Source organism: Oryzias latipes, chromosome 18 (genome assembly GCF_002234675.1).
Source record: "Oryzias latipes chromosome 18, ASM223467v1".
Classification (NCBI taxonomy): domain Eukaryota; kingdom Metazoa; phylum Chordata; class Actinopteri; order Beloniformes; family Adrianichthyidae; genus Oryzias; species Oryzias latipes.
Window position 1 is genome coordinate 4,763,289 of NC_019876.2, and position 23,641 is coordinate 4,786,929.

The window sequence follows — 23,641 nt, forward strand, 5'->3', positions numbered from 1 at the left end:
TCATAGATTCAGAAATGCAATAAAAATGACAACTGTTTCTACAAATACAGGATGAAAACAGAGTATTAGTTGGCCAATGATGCTTCATGAAAAGAATAAATAAATAAGTTTGAGAAAAAATTACTGTGAAATTATGAGATCAACAGTCTGCTATGATTGTGTCATCTGAGGTTGTGGAAGTTAAAATGCGACTTATAGTCCAGTGCGACTTATCTGTGTTTTTTTCTACTTTATAATGCATTTTTGGGCTGGTGCGACTTATACTCCGGTGCGACTTATAGTCCGGAAAATACGGTATAAAAAAAATAGACTAAAAATAGTAAACCTTAGAATTGTTTTAAGAATAAACAACAGAACCTCAAAGGATAGAAAATTAACTAAAAAAGCTAAGAGAAATATGGAAGCGATTCTGTAGCATAATTAAAAATAAAAGTCAAAACCAGAAATGCTTTTTTCCTTTTCAAAATGAAGCTGCAAAATTTAAATGAAAAAGCAATCCGCCAAAATGCTTTTTCAGTTTAGTCTTTAATACTGCTTATTCTGTCACTAAATTGAAATGATAAAAAAAATTGTATTTGACATTTCTTTTTTAAAAAGTTCTCGAATTGAATAATGCAAAGTGTTCGGAGCGTGGACGTGAAAATGCAAATGCGATCCCCTCTTTGCATTTTCCTTTTAGTTATGACAGAATAAGCTGTGTTGAAGTATCATTTTTTCATCTTCTATTCCGTTTTGTTCCCTTTGGGGGCGACGGTGCTGCTGGAGCCTATCCCGGCCACTTGTGGGCGAAGGCAAGAGACACCCTGGACAGGTCGCCAGTCTGTCGCAGAGTAGAATGTCCACAAACGCATACCCATTCACTCTCACACCTAGGGACACTTTAGAGTTGCCAATTAACCTATGAAGCATGTTTTTGGACGGTGGGAGGAAGCCGGAGATCCCGGAGAGAACCCACGCATACACGGGGAGAACATGCAAACTCCACACAGAAAGGTCGGGACCTGAACCGGGGGCTTTCTTGCTGTGAGGCACAGCGCCACCGTGCAGCCATGTGTGACGTGTATTGAAGTAGAAAATGGAAAAGCATTTGTGTAAAAAAAAAAAAAAACACTTCAGAAGACTTTCATATTTACATGCCTTTCATTATGATTATTCTGTACTAAAGCTTGTTTAGATGAAAACGTTTCATTTTGCCTTTTTGAAGCGTTATTTCTTGACCACATTAAACTAAACTCACATTAACACAAGGATGATGACCCAGTATTAAAGAATACAGTAACACAATATTACTTCTAATCAACCTTAATTCCCTTACCTTTTTTTTCAGATTAAAAAAATTAAAATGAACTTTCTACCCCTACATGAGTCAGCAACAATAATAAATATTTAGTATAAGTTCTGGTCAAAAAATTTGTACAAAATGAAATGAATGTTTTGAAACGGGTAAAAAATTAACATAAGCATAACAGTAATTAAAACCTTTAATATGATTCTTCGCCCCAGAACTCCAGAAGATCTCCAAAGCAATAAAAAGCCTTTTAGAAGGAAGAAACCACTTTACTTTGTCACAAAAAAATTAAATCTTTATTAAACCAGCAGAATCAGGAAAAGAAATAAAAATATTAAACAACAATGAAAGAGATATCTAACAGTTTCTTCTGAACCACTTGTCATGTACATCACTGAGTAAAAGCCAAAACAAAACATTTTCCGGTGGTGTACCGAGCATCTATCAGTGATGATTAGGATCAGTATTTTATTTCTGCTTAAACAGGCCATGAAAGAAAGTCTTTTGGCAGTTTGTTCTAAAAATAAAACAACAAACCTGTTCTCCATGTGAACAGAAAAGGCGCTAAAAGTGGGGAGACTGTTACTGATTACATATGTACAAACATTTGTCATAAATGTACATTAAATTTGATATAGTAGGGAATTTTCTGTTAACCAAAACTGCCGTGGCTCATCTTATGTCTTTTCATTTTAAAGAACACAGAACCCTGAGAACTTTGTGTTCTGGAGGATTTCCACTGGAGCTTCCTGTTATGTTTCTGAAAAAAAGAAGTGCAGGAAAACATGACACACGTGTCTTTATTTCTAGATCGTCCTGCATTGAGGTTTTGTCCTACCTGCAGGTTTTCATAGTGCCTCTGGCTGCTGCAGTGGACTTCTTTTGCTGCCTTCTCAGTCAGGTAGAAAACAGAGCAGAAGGTGGAAATGCTGCTACGTAGTCCTCAGAATGTCTACGTTTGATAGTTTCAGCATTGTATAGTATAAATGAAAAATTGGATACGGGTCACTTTTAAAAGATGATGTAAGCGGGTCGTCAAAAAAAAAAAAAAAATCGGATATAGTCAGAAAATCGGATTTGGGCATCAAGACCTGCAGTGTCAATGCGGCCATAGTTACACTTCCAAACATACACTGCAAAATGTATTTACAACCAGCACAAAAAAAAATCAACTTCGGTAGAAAAGCAAAACCAAATTTAAACAATATTTTAGGGAAACTGAACAGAAGCATGAATAGGGAAATTGTTTTAAAACGGAAAACATCCATCAATGTCAACTTTGGAAACATTCTTTGGTTCAGGTTCGGCCACTTTGGATGATGATGATGTCATCTACACTTCTCGGCTCTGCAGGATCTGTAAACTCAGGTCTGGTGGCAGTCCACGTCTAACAAGTTCAGCTTTCAGCTGGAAACATAAACAAGATACGATCTGATCAAAACTGCTGGCTGTGCCCAGTCAGGAGAAAAGAAAATCATACATTTAGGTCTCTTTGTACTAGAGCTTATAGGATATGTCATGGGTGACACTAACACACACTCTCTGAATCACCTAAACTAACTATGCAATCAAATCAATTCCATCTGATTGTGAAATTGAGTAAAGCTGCTTTGCTCTGGTAGACTTTACTAACATAAAGTGTTGCAAATCAGTATTGCATTTTCTCCACTTCAGAATCCATTGGAGTCATGAAAATTGCGTTAATGGTGGAAGAGTTATAGAAATTCAAAGAACGTCAACACTGATGCTAAAGCTCCGATGTTAAAGGGTTAAAGTAAACACTAGATGTCTTCTGCTAAACATATCAAACGTCTGCCAATAAGAGAACAGTTTATCTAAACCTGTTCCTTGTTTGGTAATGCTAGGGACTCACCTGTGACAGGAATTCATCTTTGACGTTTTCCCATGGTAAGGTGGTGGAAATCCTAATTGACAGAGCAACAACAACTGGAAGCAGATGGATGAAAAAAGCAGACTTCACATTAACATCAACCATGAAATATCTGTATTTTTATTCAAGTCTGTTGTGCTTACAGTTATTTCCTGCAGGTGTGATCATTGGTGTTGAGGCGGTGGATACTTCGGTTGGTGATAGGATAAGTTGTTCAGGTCCAGTGGTGTATGGGATCAGATCGCTTATATTTAGAGGTGATGGGGCAAGTTCAGGTGAAGTGTTGTATGGGATCAGATCGCGTATATATAGAGGTGATGGGGAAGGTTTTTTAGGCTTGGTGTATGGGATCAGATCGCTTATATATAGAGGTGATGGGGAAAGTTGTTCAGGTTCAGTGGTGTATGGGGTCAGACCTGTGTCCATGCAGAGGTAAACAAGAACAAACTGATTTAAAAGGAATCATATTGCTCCAGATAACAACAAAGCATGTGAGGGAATATGACTCACTTTCTCCAACACTCACAACGACGCATCGCAAGTTGGAGTGATAAAAAGTGCTGCTGGATGAACTGTGGGAACAAGTCAGTTTGTTATTCATCTTTGTTTTTTGGTGAAACCTTGATGTGTGTTTGAATGACATTAGCAGAACCTCCACTAAAAACTGCAACAAGTGATGATAAAGTGATAAGAAAATGTTAAAGAACTCTGATCCCTTGATTGTTTTATTCATTATCACAAACTTGAAACCTTCAGAGAGACTTGAAACTTCTATTCATCAGTGAACAGCTTCACCTTAAACCTCTGATACAGAGTGGGGTAAGAATGTATTTAGGAAAATGGGAATTGGAGGCAAACATTGTCATTGAGGATGAAAAGTGGGAAGCAATCTGCGAGGGGGTTCATAAAATTTCAAACAGTCCTACATGGAATGAGTTCAACTGGAAGATTATGATGAGATTTTTCAAGACACCGTACACCATATCTAAATATGACAAAAATAAATCTGATTTATGTTGGAGGAAATGCAATCAAATTGGAGATCACACACATATTTTTTGGGACTGCCCTGTTCTCATACCATATTGGCAAGGAATTCAAAACATTATTAAAGTTATAACACAGGTCAACTTGCCATTAAATTCACTTTACTATATAATAGGCATCCTTCCAGAAGAAGGCATAGGGAAGAAAAAAGTTAAACTTATACAAATTCTTCTACTGGTGGCAAAAAAGATGATTACCAGATCTTGGCTTAAAACCTCACCCCCGACTCTTGAACGGTGGCTGGAGGCTTTGAGGAAAGTTTGATGGAAAAAATAACAGCTAAACTTCATTTGAGGTCAGAGATGTTTTATGACTTATTGACTCCTGTGACTGAACACTTTGATTGGCCAGATGGATACGTTTTTGCTAAGAGTGTTTTTGCAATGGGAAAGTTTCGTTTACCTTTATGGGCGGCTTTTCCACTCATAATCAGTGTACAATGTAATATTTCTTCTTCAATTATTGTTTCATTGTTTATTTATTTTTATGGTAATGTTTTCTGAGCCATGGGAAACTGACTTTGAAAGACTCCTGTTGATACCTTCATTTTTGCTGAGATGCCAATTGTCCTTCATTCATTTCGTTATGCTGTAAAAGTCAATAATTGATCTGCATACTTGAATAAAGTGTGTTCAAAAAAAAGAATGTATTTAGTCAGCCACCAATCGTGCCAGTTCTCCCACTTAAAAAGATTAGGGAGGCCTGTCATTTTCATCATAGGTAAACCTCAACTATGACAATCCAGAAAGTGACATTGTCTGATTTTTAAAGAATTTATTTGTAAATTATGGCTTTGGTAACGTTACTAATGGCAAGTTTATTAAGTGTTGATAAAGTTACTACCTTAAGTTTAGTAAAGTGGTGGTAAGGCTACGAATGTAAAGTTTATTAAGTGCTAGTTAACTTGCTAACATAAGTTTAGTAAAGTATTAGTGCAGTAAAGTTACTAATGTAAGTTTAGTAAAGTGTTAGTGACTTATGTAAAGTGTTAGTACAGTTTCTAACATATTTTGTAACATGCTGAGCAAATACTCTGGGACCAGCTCCCATAGCATCCGTCCAAGTATAAATGACCACTTTGTTAATGATGCCTTACAAGCCCTCAGGAGTACACTCCATGTTGTTGCCCCCTGAAACCTGAGCTTGTTAGACAAAACCGAGTAGCACCGTGGTTTAACGCTGAAATACGTTTTCTTAAGCAAGCGACCCGTAAGAAAGAAAATGCTGCCGCTCCTGTTCTGAGCAGTCTCTGAATACCTGGAAACATAGCCTTTTAAATTATAAAAAAGCAAGAAACCAGTCCTATTCAGCCTTAATATCAGAGAATGGAAATAATCCAAGATTTCTTTTTAGTACTATTGCTAGATTAACTCGCAGTTAAGAGCTCAGTAGAACCACATGTTCCTGTTTCTCTCAGCTCTGAGGATTTTCATACATTTTTATTGTAAAATCTCAAATATTAGACATAAGTTGAATCAAGTTATTCCTACTATCAGCCCAGAGAAGGCTGAAGTGGTAGAAGAGAAGGCATCCGTAGAAACCTCTGTAACATTAGACTGCTTCACAGCTGTGGATCAAGCATAAATAACATCAATTATTGTGTCCTCCAAATCATCAACTTGTCTTGTCTCCCCATTAAGCTTTTTATGGAAACCTTCCCCCTAATTAATGAATTCATATCAACTATAATGAATACCTCTCAGGTCATGTGCCACAGTCTTTTAAACATGCAGTTGTTAAACCTCTTCTGAAAAGACCCAGTTGTCCGTCCTGGAGGAGGATCCCTCTCTCATGTGGGCACCCCTGAGGTTTCTTCTTTTTTTCCGTAATCCGTTATTTTTTAGGAGTTTTCCTTACCTTGAAGGAGGGTCTAAGGGCAGGGATGCCCAGTTTAGTTAAGTCAGTTTAGTTTAGAAATCAGCTGTTGAATTTTATGACTTTATGTTCTTTATGATTCATGTTTATTACACAATTACCAGCATAAAGCCCATTGAGATGACTATTGTTGTAAATGTTGGGCTATATAAATAAAATTGAATGTTGGTAAGGTATTCGTACAGTAAAATTACTAACGTAAGGTTAGTAAAGTATCAGTAAAGCAAAGTTACTACTGTAAAGTGTTTCATAACAGCGCAAATCCGCTTTTTTCTGGATCAACTAAGTAGGACTTGATTGCACAAATGGTTTAGGAGTTCTGGTAGTTAAATCTGTGTTTAGCAAGTAAACGTGGAGCCACGGTTAACTTGATCGTTCTCTAACTTATCCAGCTTTCTTTAAAAGATCTTTTATTTAAATTCCAAGGCATCAGTAAAGATCCTCTTTGTGTTACTGACAAGCATTGAACTATCCTAAACTGGTGTTTAATTTAGAACAATGCTCAGCCTTTTCTCAAATAATTGAGTGAGTTTATAGTGAGGTAACCTTGAAGTCGCCTGGACAACAAAACAGATGGGATGGCTTTCTCCATCATGGCTGTCAGAGGGTGTCCACGTCAGGTTGAAGTTTCCTGATCCATCACTGACCTGGGCGACACCGTGCGGCCCGCTGATCAGTAGGGTGGAGATCCTTCAGCAAAAGGAAGTTAAGAGGTTAGGGGAATATCAAGGAAGTGATGCTTTCTGTGCGCAATAAAACAAAAAATTGTTGCGTAAAAACTGTTATGTAAAGAACTGAGTGGCTGGAGCTCCGTAGAACGAGCTAGGAACAGCTGAACAGTTGGGCAAAGATTTAGTAAGTAATTTTGTCTAAACCTAACCTCATCAAGTCAAAGTCAAAGGAAAGCTGTAAGTAGTTTTGAATAACGCATCTCTTGAATGTAAAACTTTTGTATTTATCCTTTCTATCGTCTTACATGGAGTTGGTGGCCACTGCCCTGATGGGGATTTTCAGCGTCTGATTGACAGCCGCATACAGTCGATCTTTGTTGGCTGGAGTTGTGGGGAGGAACTTGGGTAAAAAGACTCCTTCAGTGCAGGACGTTACAGCAGGATCCACTGGAGCAAAACAGAATTCAATTTTTCAGAGGAAAAACACGTAACTAGTGCATCATTTCGATCCAAACCCAAATGTCTATTCAACTGTTGGTTCACAACAAGAACAAAAATAACAAGGCTGTATTTAAAAGTTAAAAACCCGATCAGGCTCTTCAGGTTGTTTGTGGACAGATGGATGTTTCCCAAAGAGATGAACCTGTACCTTTAAGAACAAACTGGAGGGGGATCTTGCTGAGGGGCTGGAAGGGATACATCAGCACCGGTGAACCGCTGGTTGGTGTGAGCGTAATGTTCTGTCTGGGAAAGTCCTCTATCATCATCTGCACTGTATATGGACCTTCATTGCTGCTGCTGGTGGGACTGAATGACAGAGTGCAATTCTGCAAGGTGATAAAGAAACAAAAACAATTCTCAAATGTCTTTTCCAACAAAATACACTACTCACAGTAAGCTAGGGATACTGTTATTTACACGACTGCTTTCCTCATTTAGTTTAAATTTTAATAAAATAAGTTTCCTTGGATTTTACTAAGAATAAATTAGAAGACACCCCTTTTCCATTAGTTTGACATTTATTACCCCCAAAATTAGGACAATAATAAATATCGTCCCAATTACAACAATTGACCGTGTCAATCAACGACGGGTATTTCCACCATTTGCTGTAATGACACCTTGACAGTGACGTCTCCTGAACCTCACCAGCCTCACCAGCGTTCCACTTTTCCATAAGTGCTACATGCAGTTCTGCCAGGTCACTTGGGGATTGGGGGAGGGGGGCGTCATCCAGTCTCAGCTTCAGTTGATCCCAGACGTGCTCCATGGGGCTAAGGTCTGGGGGCATTGCTGGTCAAACCATATGCAGCTCTTTGACTTTTTGAGGTCCAGCTGTGACAATTCTGGCCCCATGTAGTGGAGCATTAATACCCATGAACATTAAGTTGGAGGTGTAAGTAAGTGGACCATCTACAAGAACTAAATCGGTTTTGCTCTGCCTGCCCAGACTGCTGTACCTCCTCCACCAAAGCCAACCCTGGGGACCATGTTGACCTTGGCGCATCGCTCACATCGCCGTCTCCAGCAACGCTGATGACCATCATTTCTGTGCACAGTGACACTCATCGGTGAACAGGATGGTCGACCAATGCTGCATAGTCCAGGCCACATGGTCTGGTGTCCACTGCAAACGCTCACTGCGGTGTCTTGATGTCAGTGGTTGTAAATGGTTTGTCTAGAAACCCTAGTAGCCCTCACATCTGGTAAACGGGCCTGCAGCTAGGTGGCATTTGCTAAACCAAGTCTGAGGTCAGAGGTCCTTAGGTTCTGGTCATGGCTGTGGACTGTCACTGATGGAGCTCCACTCCTGGGTCTGTCACAAACTCTGACAGTAGGGTCTTGATCCAAGTCTGCTGATGACACTTTGAGACAAAGTTCACCTGTAACATCTAACAGCCAACTACAAACCCGAAGGCGCGCTACAGCCAGGTGGCACTGTTTGTCCGATAAACAATGCCATCTGTTAATGTCTGTTTACATGAAGAACTTGGAATAACTTAGAGACAAAATTTGCTTTTTATACACAAAAAATATGAAATTGATGCTACATTGAAAAGTTTTTCTTTTAGATAGTCTAGGTTTTTGCCCCAATAAGTAAGACACTTTACACAGTGAGACCATTATGTGGAAAACACAAAATAAGGCGTGTCTATCACCCCGATACCATTGCTTCCATATCCCCAAAATCTGCAGTGAAAGAATCACTGTGTATTCAACACATCAACAGGTTTTCACAACATCCCTAACTAATTTGAGAGTAGTGTAAATGTATAGTATCTTTCAAACCAAGCAGTAATAAAAGTTAAAATTCAGTTGACAAAAAGAGAAGAGGATCAAAGCTCATCTTTGACCTCAGACTGTTACTCACATTTAACAAGGAGAGGACACTTGGGTCAGTACAGGGGTTACACTCTGATAAGACTCCATATCTGCACTGAACCGTATCTCCATCTGGATCAAAAGCCAGCAGGTCATAATCTCTCCGACAGTTTGAAGGAACCCTGATGACAAACAAGAACAAACAACATCTAGTGTCTGCGGTGAAACAACACTACAGTTGATCTTTATGTGAGTTTTACATAAGCATAAATAAAACAGGTTCTTGTTTGTGGTTTGAAGCCTTTGGATGTGGATTTTTTTAAGAGTTTATTCAAAACGAGGGAGAATGCACAAAGGAACATTGACTACGTGACAGGTGAAAAGATGGCTTTTGACATGTTATAGAAAAATGTGTTATTTCCAGCCCGTTGACCCGAAGAAAGTAAGAACAAGTAAAGGCTAAACAAATACAATCGTTGAAATTCAACAGAGTGGAATGAATGTGGTGAATAGTTTAAAAAAAAGAAAATGCGTAGCAAAACTGAGCACAACAGCACGTTTTCTCTTCTTTTAGTCACACTTTCAATCACAAGCATTCATGTACATAAAATTTGATAAATTATATTTCTGTTACTTCACTTTTTTGACATGGCTGTTGAAACCAAGAGTCTGATCTAAAGTTACCCCCAGGTATTTGAATTTATTTACAGATTTTATTGTTTTAACCAATCAATTAAACTCCGTTTAAAATGCGGAATTTATTTTTCAGTACTGTATGTCTCCAGTTAATTTTTAGAGCTGTTAACAGGTAGATGAAGGTTCAAGAGTCCTTTTTGTTCCCTTCATCCAAATATGTTACTGGATTTGCATTTGCGTCTTCACACAGTGACGTGCGCATGCAGGCGCCACTGCTATTCATAGATTCACGACAACAGAACCCTTCTGTTCCAGTTTAGGACAGACATCAACCACAAAAATCGGGCTAGCCCCCTCATTCCTTAACTGTTTGTTATAAAACGTAGCTCAAATAAAAAGCTTTGAAAAATTAATGATCTTGTGGTATATTTAAACATTTACTTTCGCTAGAGATTCACCTGTGAATACTGCAAGAACTGGCATTCTAATGTAACAGGTAACACATTGGTTTCAAATGAACAGCTTTTAAATATCTGAAGTTATCAGTTTTGAAACCACCACAGATGCTTTCCATTCTTTCTTTTGCACTTTGTCATTTTGACTTTTTGCTGAGATATTTTGCAATCCTAAACAAAGCTGTCAGAGACCATTGTGTCCTGACGGATGACTGTGGCTCTTTAACAAAGATCTTTCCATCTCCACAAAATAAATGACTTAAGATTTCTGCATCAAACCTGTTTTTTTCCTTTAAGAACATCATCTGTCTTTTTCATTTGTGTTTGAAACTGATTAATCTCCCACGAAAAATGCAGGAACACTATTCTCAGATAAAGCATTTTCTCAGTCACAGCAGAGTTTAAGAAACAAACAGTTATTAAACAGGCATAATCAATACAGTTGTTTTTCAACTTGGCTTAAAAGTTTTGGCTCTCATTGGAAACATTTATGTCGAGATGGACTAGTTGTAGCGATAAGCTAGTGTGGCAGCAACATGTGTAAAGATAAAACTGGATTGTGCGTGAACTTACCTTACAGACGGCATGATGGTGGTCTGCGGTGAGGAGTTGGCTCTGCCGGTGTCAGACCGGGTCCTCAACTCCACTTGAGTCACTGCTTGCCATGAAACAACACCATTTTTGATTCCATCTATCCAGTTTCCACCAGAAAATCTTCAGATGAAGAAAACAGAAGGGACAGAGGAAATACATGAAATACATCCATCGGATGATGATGATGGCGGCGCGAACACATCGCGAGGCTCAGCGTCTCTCCAGTTTTTGCAATTTTGCAGTATTATTCCTGCTCATCTCGGGTCTCTTCGTACTGAACAGCTTTGCTTTAACATCATACACCCGACACGAGCTTTTGGATATCGGTGAGGACTTTACCAGCAGTTTTATCACCAATCTTCGACTCATCCCTGAGATCGCTAGAACAACCGAGGCTTCGCACTCTACCCGGCCGGGCGGAAGTGCTCACAGGCGGCGTCGGGATCGTAAACAAAGGCGGGGGAAGCGTGGAGGCGTAAGAGCCAAGCTAAAGCTAACACCGTTCCGGCTCTCTTTACCCAGCATCTTCCTCACTAATGTGCGGTCACTGGTGAACAAAATGGATGAGTTACGACTCCGCATCACCCACAGTAAGAGACTCATGGACTGCAATATCATGGTTTTCACAGAAACATGGCTACACAACGACGTACCCAACAATGCTATTGAGCTAGCAGGACGCTACATGCTCCGGGCAGATAGAACGGCAGATGACTCTGGCAAGACAAGAGGTGGTGGATTGTGCATTTATGTCAACAAAGCTTGGTGTACGAACACTTTCATTGTTGGAAGACACTGTTCAGCTAACCTAGAGTTTCTCATGGTTAAATGTAGACCTTTTTATCTGCCACGGGAGTTCACTTCCACCATAATAATCGCAGTCTATATCGCACCGGATGCTAATGCCAAGCTTGCTTTGAACGAACTTCATGCAGCCATTAGTAAACAACAGACTGCTCACCCAGAGGCTGCTTTTATTGTCGCGGGTGATTTTAATCACTGCAAATTAAAAACAGTACTCCCCAAATTTCACCAGCATGTTTCCTGCCACACCAGAGGAGACAAAACTCTGGACCATGTTTATACAAATATCAATGGAGCTTACATCGCTAGCCCCCTCCCCCACCTCGGACAGTCTGATCACCTTTCTTTGTTTCTCACCCCTAAGTATTCACCCCTCATCAACCGTGTGAAGCCATCAGTGAAGACCATCAAAGTGTGGCCAACTGGAGCAGACACTTTACTTCAAGACAGGTTTCAACACACTGACTGGAGCATGTTTGCTTCACAGGCTGCCTGTGGCTCTCACACGGACATTGATATCTACACCTCCTCTGTACTGGATCACATCAACTCCACGATTGACAGTGTAACAACAGAAAAACAGATAACAACATACCCTAATCAGAAGCCATGGATGAACAAGGAGGTTCGACTCCTGCTGAAAGACCGCAACACTGCTTTCAGGTCAGATGACGCTCAGACCTACAGTAAATCCAGGGCTAACCTGAAAAAGGGCATCAAAAAGGCCAAGTACTGCTACAAGCTGAAGGTAGAGGAACACTTTTCCAACTCTGACCCCCGACGCATGTGGCAGGGCATCCAGATCATCAGTGACTACAAGTCAAGCAACTCCACACCAACAGTCACGGACGTCTCCTTCCTTAACGAGCTAAATGACTTTTATGCTCGCTTCAATAGCGACAGCAAGGATATGGCCACCAAAATCTCACCCTCAGCAGACCACCAACCCCTTAAACTCACCCCCTCAGATGTCCAAACTGTACTGAGCCGGATCAATGCACGCAAAGCTGCTGGCCCGGATGGCATTCCTGGACGTGTGCTTAGGGCATGTGCAGAGCAGCTTGCAGGGGTCTTCACAGACATTTTCAACCTGTCCCTCTCCCAGGCAACTGTGCCAACATGTTTTAAGTCCACATCCATTGTGCCAGTACCGAAACACTCCTCCCCAACGTGCCTGAATGACTATCGCCCCGTGGCACTCACACCCATCATTATGAAGTGCTTCGAGCGACTGGTCCTAGCACACCTCAAAGACTGCCTCCCACCCACACTGGACCCACACCAATTTGCCTACCGCAGAAATAGAAGCACAGAGGATGCAGTATGCACAGTGCTGCACTCTGCACTCACACACCTGGACAATAACAACACATATGTTAGGATGTTGTTTGTTGACTTCAGCTCAGCATTTAACACCGTCATTCCCTCCAAGCTGACCACTAAACTTGGAGACCTGGAAATCAACACCTCCCTCTGCAACTGGATTATGGACTTTCTGACCAACAGGCCTCAGCATGTTTGGTCAGGTCACACCCACTCCACCACCATCACACTTAATACTGGCGTACCACAGGGCTGTGTGCTGAGCCCATTCCTCTACTCCCTTTACACCCACGACTGCAAGCCCGTGCATGGATCCAACTCCATCATTAAGTTTGCAGATGACACCACGGTGATTGGCCTCATCAGTGACAACGAGGAGACTGCCTACAGGGAAGAGGTACAGCACCTGGCCACATGGTGTGCTGACAATAACCTGCTCCTTAACACCAACAAGACCAAGGAGCTCATTGTGGACTTCAGGAAGAAGAATGGAAGCACTCATGACCCCATCCACATTAACGGGATGGTTGTTGAACGTGTTTCCAGCTTCAAGTTCCTGGGAACCACCATCTCGGAGGAACTGTCCTGGGCCACAAACACCTCCAGCCTGGTCAAGAAGGCTCACCAGCGCCTTTTCTTCCTCAGGACACTGAAGAAGAACCAGCTGTCTTCATCCATCCTGGTGAACTTCTACCGGTGTGCGATCGAGAGCATCCTAACGAGTTGCATCTCAGTCTGGTATGGGAACTGCTCAGTGGCTGACCGCAAGGCACTGCAGAGGGTGGTGAAAACTGCGCAGCGCATCACAGGGACACCACTTCCTGCTCTTGAGGACATCCAGAAGAAACGCTGTCTACGTCGAGCTCGCAGCATTCTCAAGGACTCCTCTCACCCTGACCACGGACTGTCCGGACTCCGGACAAGGACCACAAGATTCAGGAACAGCTTTTTCCCTAAAGCTGTCTCCTTGCTGAACTCTTCCCTCTGACACCCCTAAAACACCCCCCCCACACCACCATAGACTCCTCCCCCCCTCTTCAACACTCTGAATTATTTATCTATTCACAACAAGCAAAAACAGTAACTTATTACTTGCACTACTGTCTGTTCATCTGGGAACACTGTATAATCCATCTGCACATTGTAATATTTTCTATGCACTTTACTGTCCATTGCAATACTGTAAATTATGTTCATAGTTCTGCCTATAGTGTTCATACACTCTTACATAGCCCATCTGAATAGTTTGTTCATAGTACACCTATCTGTATATCGTGCTTATAGTATTAATATCTGTAAATTATGTCCATAATATTTACCTGTATAGTTATTGTACATACTATAGACCTTTATTCTGTACTTACTGCTTATTGCACTTCTGGTTAGATGCTAACTGCATTTCGTTGCCTTGTACCTACATGTGTAGTGACAATAAAGTTGAATCTAATCTAATCTAATCTAATGTAACAAACCTGTGCTGCAACCACTTAAGAATAAAGTAGTTGCTTTAAGTATCCACCACCCTGACCAGCTAAATTACCAATAGGGGTGTAACGATACGCTGAAATCTTAATTCAGTACGAATTCAGAGTTTCATAGGGCCTGGTTTGGTACATTTCGGTTCGGTACTGCTGTTTCACAAATCTGCCTGATATGAACTGCTATTTTATGAACTATTATTTTATTGTTATTTATTGTGTGTGTTTTGCTGCCGGACACCTGAATTTCTCCCTTGGGAGATTAATAAAGTTTTTAATAAATCTATCTATTTTTGGTATTTTTTAGGTACAAAAAAAAGCAGAAACAAAATCACTTACAAATTGCATTTATTGGTTTTATATAACAATAAATAAAACAGATCCATGTAGGTTATCTGCTATATAAAATAATTCAACTAGTAGCTGCCAGGAACCAAAAAATTTGGATAATTAACACTAGCCTGAAGACTGGCCTGTCACTACTGCTCTTGTTTACGTCATGCATAGACGGTTTTTTGCTCCAGAGAAAGCTTTGGACCGCATACGGGACCGACCAGCTGCTCTGCGGACGCCCCGTGCAAAGCGCCGCTCCGCTCTCGCCCCGCTATCGTCTCGCTGGCTCTCCCCTCTCTTTCACCCCTCACGAGGGGGATGCGGGGAAGGAGCGCTTCGTGCCCACGGACGTCTGGACCCGGCACCTGAGCTCTGCGTTTGGGTGCCAGTGGACGGTGTGAACCTCTCTGAGCAGAGCAGACGGATTTATTAATATGTGTTTGAGGGGAGGGTGCTTTGTTACGTGTGCATTTTGTTGTTTTGTTATGTGTGAGAATTAGGACTGCGAGCCATCCCGCCGCTCTGGGTTAGCGGCTGCCGGCTTCAGGAGAACCGTGTGTGTTCGAGCAGAGCTCGGGCCGCCAGCACACATAGCGGCTTTGGGGCGGTGTGCGAACTTTACAAAGCAGGAATATTGTCAGTCCTTAGAAACTGTTCAAACAATCACGTGGAATTGTGTTTCCAGTTGTGCCCCGACAAAATAAAGGCTGACTTTATTCCCACACATTTATTTTACGTGCAGCCAAGATGCAGATTGGAGCTTTTCCCGCATGGTCCTGGATTTTGTGTCCGTCAAAAGGCTAATGTTGTTAGCGCGTGTTAGCCTCTCCTAACACGGGCTTCTTCCAGCTCCGTTCTTCCACAGAAAAAGCACTGACCACACGGATTAAAAATAAAACGATGAGCGAACAGGCGCTTCATAATATTCATTACATTAATAAAAAGCATGTTTGGAAGATCGTCTCGTATATTACCGAGCTGCTGCATTTACAACGGGACTCATTTCCGCTTACAGTATTTTCAACACTACTGCGCATGCCCAAATGATTTATTCCAACCGAAATTGCGACCCATGTAAACGTCTGTTCTATTCGTAAAAAGGTTTCCTGTGCCCATGTGCATGGTTGAATTTTAACCCGACCATTGATCCGATCAACATATTTTGCCCAAGTAACCGCGGCTATTGTCAACACACAGCAGTCGACTTCCCTTCATGGATGCTGAAAAACAAAGCTGAAGTGTTCCCACACAGGGGAGCGTAGCCAGATGGGGTCCTCATCTCTGGCCTCCCGTCTGCATTAGTCATATGTTGACATGCTTACTGTCCGTCACCTAATAGCGTTTCGGAGGAAACTCACGGTTAACATTACTTCCGCACAAAGTTAATACAGTGGCGATTAGGGGGTTAGCCCCGCCTCCAGCCCCTAATACTCATGGAAAGTGTGAAATCTTGTATGTTGAAGTTTTCACCATAACCGAGAGAGCTGTGAAGAGAAGTGAGGTTCATGTTGTTATGCTGTTCGTGTCTGTTCATTATAAATGGGCTTTAATGATGGAAAATTGCAGCTGTATTTATTTAATGTTAATTTATTTTTTTGATAAGAATCTCATATTTGATAATAATTTTCATAATAATTTTCATAATAATTTTTAAGTATTTAATATGAATGTCATTTGTGATGTCCTTTTTTGATGTTATGTTATATAGATCATTTCTGAATGTCGTTTTTGCTGCCACAGATAAATGAAATTTCCCATTGTGGGATTAATAAAGTCATCTATATATATCTATAAAAGAGATGGAGCATTCTATTTCTCTGTTTACTCTCTCTCAGACACTGTTTGCGGGCAAGTGGAGCATGGAGCAAGGACAGATAACTCAGCTAATTAATTAGCAGCTTGGCTCTCGTTTCCTCGCTATGAGTGATAAAGCAGCTGGGTCGTTAAAATGCACATGCGGGAAAATAAAGAAAAAAAACGTACCAAAACGATACAGACGTGAACCGAACCAAAACTGCCGTACTGAAACGGTTCAGTTCAACTATGTATATCGTTACCCACTTAATTACCAAACTTTTTATCAACTTTAAAAGTTTTCATCAGCAAGGAACTGTCATTCAAGAGAATATTTTTCAATTTTTGGTCACAAAAGACTCAAAAGAATAGTGTGGAAAGCAGAGTTGGACTCACGTGAGTGACAGTGGAGCGTTGCTGGATAGCCGCCGCGTCATTACACCTTCTGTCTGACACCATAATTCATTGGTGACCTCCTGAACTACATTTAGAGTCTCAACTACAGTCCCACAATTTCCAGGGCAGGTCCATCTATCGCCATCTGTGCACGAGCGGAAGTTCAGCTTGTAGCGAATCACCACCTTCAGATGAAAACATAAATAGCAGTAAAATTTAAACATGTTTCAAAAATCAGTTTGTAAATAATCTGTACTTACAGTCATATTATTTCCTTGCGTTTCTTTCGGATAGTACGTCATCATTGTGCCATAGAAATGAGTAGCATGTGTGCAGCCGACCAGCAGCAGAAGTAGCACCGAGAGCAACATGGTGAATGTCTCTGTGCCTTCAGTAAGCACTGGATTCCACCAAAGACAGCAGCACTTGAAATAAGTGAACCTCCCTGCTCCTGCTGCTCCTCCTCCTGCTTTTGTTTAGTCTTGCATTGAAAGGATTCCAACAGAAAACAATCCAACTTCACTGCAGATGCATTCAAGTGGGATTTCCTCATATCTCACACGGAGTTATGAGGAAACGCCACGCAAATCATATGCAGGTGCTCCTTTGAATTTTGTTGGCAAGATGAGACTTTATCTCACAAAACAATCACAAACATTTCAAAGGTTTACTCTACAATGTTTAAATAGATTTCTTAATCTGTAGTCTAATAGCAAAGAAATGTACGATACGATTTTAAAAAACAAAACATGCTAAACCTGGTACTTCAAACGTCAAAACTATAAACACAACAGGCATAGAAAAAAAAAGTTGCTGCATCAGGGATATGCTTCAATTACCATCAACACAAAATCTGATAACATGCAACTAAGCAGAAAAAGATCCATGTAAGAAATGCAATTGATTTATGGAAAACATCCCAAAATAGAAACGTAGTTGCCGTGTTATTTTCTGTCACATCAATCAATGAATGAATGAATGGGGTGTTGTACAAGGAAACACACACCAGAGCCTTCTTTAGACTTGAATAATTGTTTCTTATATAATCTTTTTTTTTTTTTTTTTACATGAGCGCAAAGGGGATATTAATGACAACAGAAACAAGAAACTTATCCCCTCAAAATGTGTTAACATATAACAAAATAAAAAAAACAGGGTTTCTGTGCATATTAAGAGAAAAAGTGCAGTTTGAAAATCAAAAATTTTCTGCAAAAAAATATGTAGAACAGTCTGCAGACAGTTAGAAACAATTATACAGAAATGGACTAAAAACAGTAAACCTTAGAATTGTTTTTAGAATAAACAACAGAACCTCAAAGGATAGAAAATTAACTAAAAAGCTAAGAGAAATATGGAAGCGATTCTGTAGTATAATTAAAAATAAAAGTCAAAACTAGAAATCCTGTTTGATTTTCAAAATGTAATTGCATCAAACGACTCAAAATTAAAATTAAAAAGCAATCCTTCAAAATGCTTTTCCATTTTCTACTTCAACACAACTTATTCTGTGTCATAACTACAAGGAAAATGCAAAGAGGGGATTGCATTTGCATTTTCACATCCACCCTGCGAACACTGTCGCATTCTTCAATTCGAATTTGCATTTCCAGAGGCACGCACTCAGCGGGAAGCTGCAGGAGACTATCTTCTAAATGTACTTTTATTATTGTCATGATTATTATTAAGGGCCTGCTCGCTCATATTTTTTTTTAAATCCGTGCGATCAGTGCTTTTTCCTTCGCCATAAGGATCCGAAAGACGGTGTAGCATTAGCCTAATACGTGCTAAAAACATTGGCCATGGAGGTACTTAAAACTCTGTGCTGGCAATGCCGCAATAAGCATCTTGGATGTAAATATGTGGGAATTACATCAGCCTTTATTTTGTTCTGGGGCCTCATTTATAAACGTTGCGTACGCACAAAAGAAGGTGTACGCCACTCTCTATGCCAGGGGTCGGGAACCTTTTTGGCCAAGAGAGCCATAAATGCCACATATTTTGAAATGTAATTTCGAAAGAGCCATACAATAATGTAGTGTCCCTTTCCCACATTGAGGCACGGAGACTTAACCTCTTTCAGGGTTCTTTATTCTGGTTACTGTAGACTGCAACAAACGCCGTACTATTAATTCAGCAACTCCTGAATCTTTCCCGCCGAGACGAGACGAGAGCGCTTCTACCAACTTTATATTCCCCTGCTCCCGCTCCAGCCCTCCCATTTCCCTTATTTGGCCCATAGCTGAACCCCATTGGTCCAAATTACCTAACAACAGGCTGAGCGACAGAACTGAGGGCCAATCAGATCTCTGCTTGATGCGTTCAATGAACTCCAGAACTTATAACGCGGCCCAACACCCACCCAGTCCAAGTCAGTAAGCAATGATATGTTTAAAACTAAATATACAAATGAATGTGTGCATTCGATGTAATTTCAACATTTTTAAAGTACAATAAGTCTGTGGATTCTTTTTAATAACATTGTTATGCTGTTGCTAATAAATGATGAGTATTTCTCGTGGTGGTTTGCTGATTGTCTAGTCTGGTTAATACGTGGTGAGTTTCTGCTTCATGCAGGCGTTGAGACTTTAAACGTGATCGTAGGTCTGAATGTTTTGTAGATGTGAGAAAGACTGCTCACATGCAGACCTGGAGCCAAACACACACTCACGCTGCAGTGAGTGACGTCAGCGGGTTTTACTTTTTTACAATCCATGCGTGATTTACCTGCTGCCTGTCCCCACAACCCCTCACCCCCACCCTCTGCTTTCTTCTTCACACCTCCCGTTCCCGCAACTGTGCGCTCTTTCTCAGAGACGGGAGCGCGCAGTTTTAGGCACGTCAATTCACAGGTTTCCGGCTGGTACAAACTCTGTGAAATAATAGATAATAGTAAACTGATAGTGCTGGCGCAGATTTCTCTCTCCAAGCACCGATACTACTCCGCGCCTCTGGCATCGCATCGCACCCGAGAAGGACTGGTCTAATGAAAAAAAAAAAGTATAATTAAAGATTTGTCTGCGAGCCACATGTGACCATCAAAAGAGCCATAGGTTCCCGACCCCTGCTCTACGCAATAGTTGATATTTATAAAAAGCAAACTTGACGGGAAAATGTGCGGTCCTTCACGCAAGCTCTGACCCAAGCGTACGCACAAAAAAGGATGAAATGAGAAACGCTGACACCGTCGGCAGATGGAAGAAACGTGTGAAAGTGAAAATGAAAATGACAATACTACCTCTCAAAAATAACATGAAGACTTCACAAAGCAAGTCTTAGAATTAACAGCCTGCACGATCACTCGTTTGATCGATCAGCAGTGAAACAAACAAAAAAATCAAACGAAAATTACAACAGAAATTCAAATGAACACTTATTTGCAGAAAGAAAAGTGAAATATGTTCTGCAATATTGGCATGGTGTGCAATTTATCCTCATAAATAATATAGTTAACAGAACAAAATAATGTACAAAACTGATATTCTCGTCAGTGTGTCCGTCTGGCGGAGCAGATATAGGTGCGGGCGTGCAGACGGACGGATAGACGGACTAATTGTCCACTGGGGAAATTTGTCTTCATATTAAAACATTTCTTCATAAGCTATGGAATTATGGTATTCATGCATATGCCATTAGTTTGTTTTATTTTTGATAAAACCATGTATGGCGTATGTCTCAACCATTCAGAAAGCAACAAGAAATAACATTTGCGCTGAACAATTTCCCATTTCCACGTCGATTATTACCGACATCTGTAGCTTGTCAGATGGAATTAAATGGAGGGAAATAAAATGCCCCATCACAATGCGTAATGACGCACAATGGCTGATCTTGCACTCTTAGAAGATGTGGCAAATGGAAGAATTCGGAGTGAACGCATCTAGACAGCAAGAAGACGAGCTGGCAAATGAGGACGAGTGGCTTATGAGCCGGTTCCGACTTCCTCGAGCCGTCCTCTTGGACCTCTGCGGGCTTTTGGGCCCGGCGTTACAGACGAGCACTCGGAGGAACCACGCGTGTCACCCGGTGCACCTGGCGCTCCAGTGCCCCCCCCCCCCCCCCCGGTGGCAGAGACACTCTGGCGATGGAGCGCTAGACGTTTTTTTGCTTCGACTTTGATGTCCGACCATTACTTCTTTATTTCGGCCACGGTCTGAGGTTGTGAGGCTACAGCATTTGGCGTCTGCCACCGTTTGCCGCTCACGTGCCTTTTTGGCATTAGTAATGCCCACACTGTGCCCTTCAAACAACACTTTCTCCTCTTTTCCACCTCGCCAACGATAACTTCAACTTCACATTGAGTGAAGTTACATTTTTTTGATTTCCTCTGTGTTTGCCATGATTTCGCAATCAATGAATATTAATTCGTGGGCGTTTCGCTGACTATTTAAGGGCAACTATGGACGTGTCATGAAGCCGCAAAAGCTGCGCTAAATTTAGAATTGGTTGTGATTTATTAAGGGAAAGATGCGTAGGATGTGCGTGCGCACGGTTTTATAAATCCGAATATATATCCGTACGCCACTTCTGACGCAAATCCTACGCAAAGTTTTATAAATGAGGCCCCAGGACACCACTGGAAACACAAATTCATATGATGGTTTAGAGTTTCTCAGATCGTAGCAGTACTTCCGCCTTCGGTGATCTGGATCTGCGGATCACGGGGCATGGCTGCCGGTCCGAAAACAAAGCATTTGTCCGGGGGGGGGGGTTGACAAACAGCGGTGCATCGAAGGAGGACCCCAGAAGGCGGGAATGCTGCTACGTAGTCCAAAGAAGCAGTGTACAATCATCAGGAGAGCACAACCATCACAAAGCCCTCTCCTCTGCCGCAAACACAAAGCTACACTGCTCCTAGCATGTCCGTTAGCAACCGGACACACAGAGATAGCACTGACGTCATCGCCCTGCCTCCCCTCTGGAAATGCAAATTCGAATTGAATAATGCGACAGTGTTCGCAGGGTGGATGTGAAAATGCAAAAGCAATCCCCTCTTTGCATTTTCCTTGTAGTTATGACACAGAATAAGCTGTGTTGAAGTAGAAAATGTAAAAGCATTTTGAAGTATTGATTTTTCATTTTAATTTTGTCATTTGATGCAGCTTCATTTTGAAAATGAAAAAGCATTTCTGTTAATCCATTTTAATTGTCAAATTAGACATTTCTAAATGAATTTACATTTACCAGATAACTTGTTGAAAATAAAATGTCAATTACCGTTTTCCTTATCATTTTTATTAAATGACAGAATAAGCAGTATTTAAGACTAAAAGGGAAAAAGCGTTTTGGTTGATTGATTTTTCATTTTAATTTTGAGTCATTTGATGCAGCTTCATTTTGAAAATGAAAAAGCATTTCTGGTTTTGACTTTTATTTTTAATTATGCTACAGAATCGCTTCCATAGAGAAAAGGAGACTGGAAGTATTGATAAAGGAGAGTACAGGGGAAAAATAATTGGAAATCCGAAAGGGGACAAAACTTAATTTGTATGTAAAAAATGCAAAACTGGTGCATTTAGTTGTGGCATAAATTCAAAAAATTTATCCTAACTTTTTTATTAAACAATAAAGTTAATGCACACATCAAACTCTAATCAATTTTTGTCTGCTTTCACTTTAACTTTTTTTTTTGTGTATATCAACAGCAAACTAATTTTACAGATAACCAGGAAACAATTGTACTTTGGCCAATGTTGACATCCTGTTCAGCTTGCTTATTTTTAATAAACTTTTTCTTGTACTTAAAATAACTTAACCCACCAAAAACAACAGCAAGACATCACTGCTAAGATGGTGCTAGTTTGATCTACGTTACTGTCAACAGAGAAAGTTCGGCACCGGAAACAAACGATAAAGGAGTTGCACACTTTCTTACCTCTTTGCTGCTCTTCTCTTTTGAGGACGAATAACTGTAGCCTCTTCTTATAAAATGTTTTTAAATGTATTTCAATTTTTTTGTTTTCTTAGCGGGAAGCCACAACTTTATAACATTCTCGACGTTTCCTTGAAATAAAAACTTCAACGTATCAGTTGCGGGGTTTCCAGGTCATGCCTGCATGGGCCAAATCATTTAAAACGGTCTTGCATTTCTTTTATTAAAAGAAAAAAAAGGCTCCTCAAAAATCAATTTCTAAAGACAACATTTTGTTTAACATTAAACGCCAACCCACATTTCGTTATTAATCAGTAATAGCTAAAAGAATCACAAAAACTTCAGCTATCTTCTTGGCTAGAACCATTGGATAAAACCGCGTAGCCGTTTCGCTCGTGACTCGTGGTGAAATAACTGATAAAGCACCAGCATGTTCTTTTCTGAGCTAAATTCTTCTGGTTTTTTTGTGGCTAAATTTCAATATCACCGCCAAAAGTAACTGTTCTGGGTCCACTTTGAACCGAGTCACAGGACAAGGAGGGAAACAACAGTAGCGCGAAAGAAGACCGACTGCGAACGTACTTTCAAAATAAATACTTAAAAAAAAATACGAATTACGAAGACTCACTGGGGAAGTCGAAGAAAAGGTAAAGATTATTTTAAGTTTTATACTATTTAATGGCTTCAAACAATAATTTGTGTTAAAAAAAAAACTTCAAAGGATTTTCATATTTACATGCCTTCCGTTATGATTATTTTGTACTAAAGCTTGTTTAGATGAAAGTTTCCTCTTTTGAAGCGTTATTTCTTGACCACATTAAACAAGACTCACATTAACACAAGGATGATGACCCAGTATTAAGAA

General features: G+C 40.5%; 1 protein-coding gene across 4 annotated transcripts in view; it reads right to left on the minus strand.

Moving 5' to 3' along the window:
- LOC105356397 overlaps window positions 1-23,430 on the minus strand; it is a 43,436-nt gene extending 20,006 nt beyond the window's left edge. For 2 of the 4 annotated variants that reach the window (XR_002875329.1, XM_023966380.1), the window contains exons 1-2: window positions 17,168-18,322; window positions 16,908-17,092 (exon numbers count right to left, since the gene is read on the minus strand). Coding sequence is in view for 3 of the 4 variants with exons in the window: in XM_023966380.1 (XP_023822148.1) it covers window positions 16,908-17,092; window positions 17,168-17,278 (296 nt within the window). In the remaining variant the exon portion in view is untranslated. Of the gene's footprint in view, window positions 1-2,302; window positions 2,696-3,161; window positions 3,236-3,322; window positions 3,596-3,689; window positions 3,752-6,647; window positions 6,792-7,077; window positions 7,220-7,421; window positions 7,600-9,143; window positions 9,277-10,758; window positions 10,900-16,907; window positions 17,093-17,167; window positions 18,323-22,779 lie in introns of those variants that run through there. The other 2 variants (XM_020711511.2, XM_023966379.1) reach the window with 2 other exon arrangements.
- Window positions 23,431-23,641: the final 211 nt, after the last annotated feature.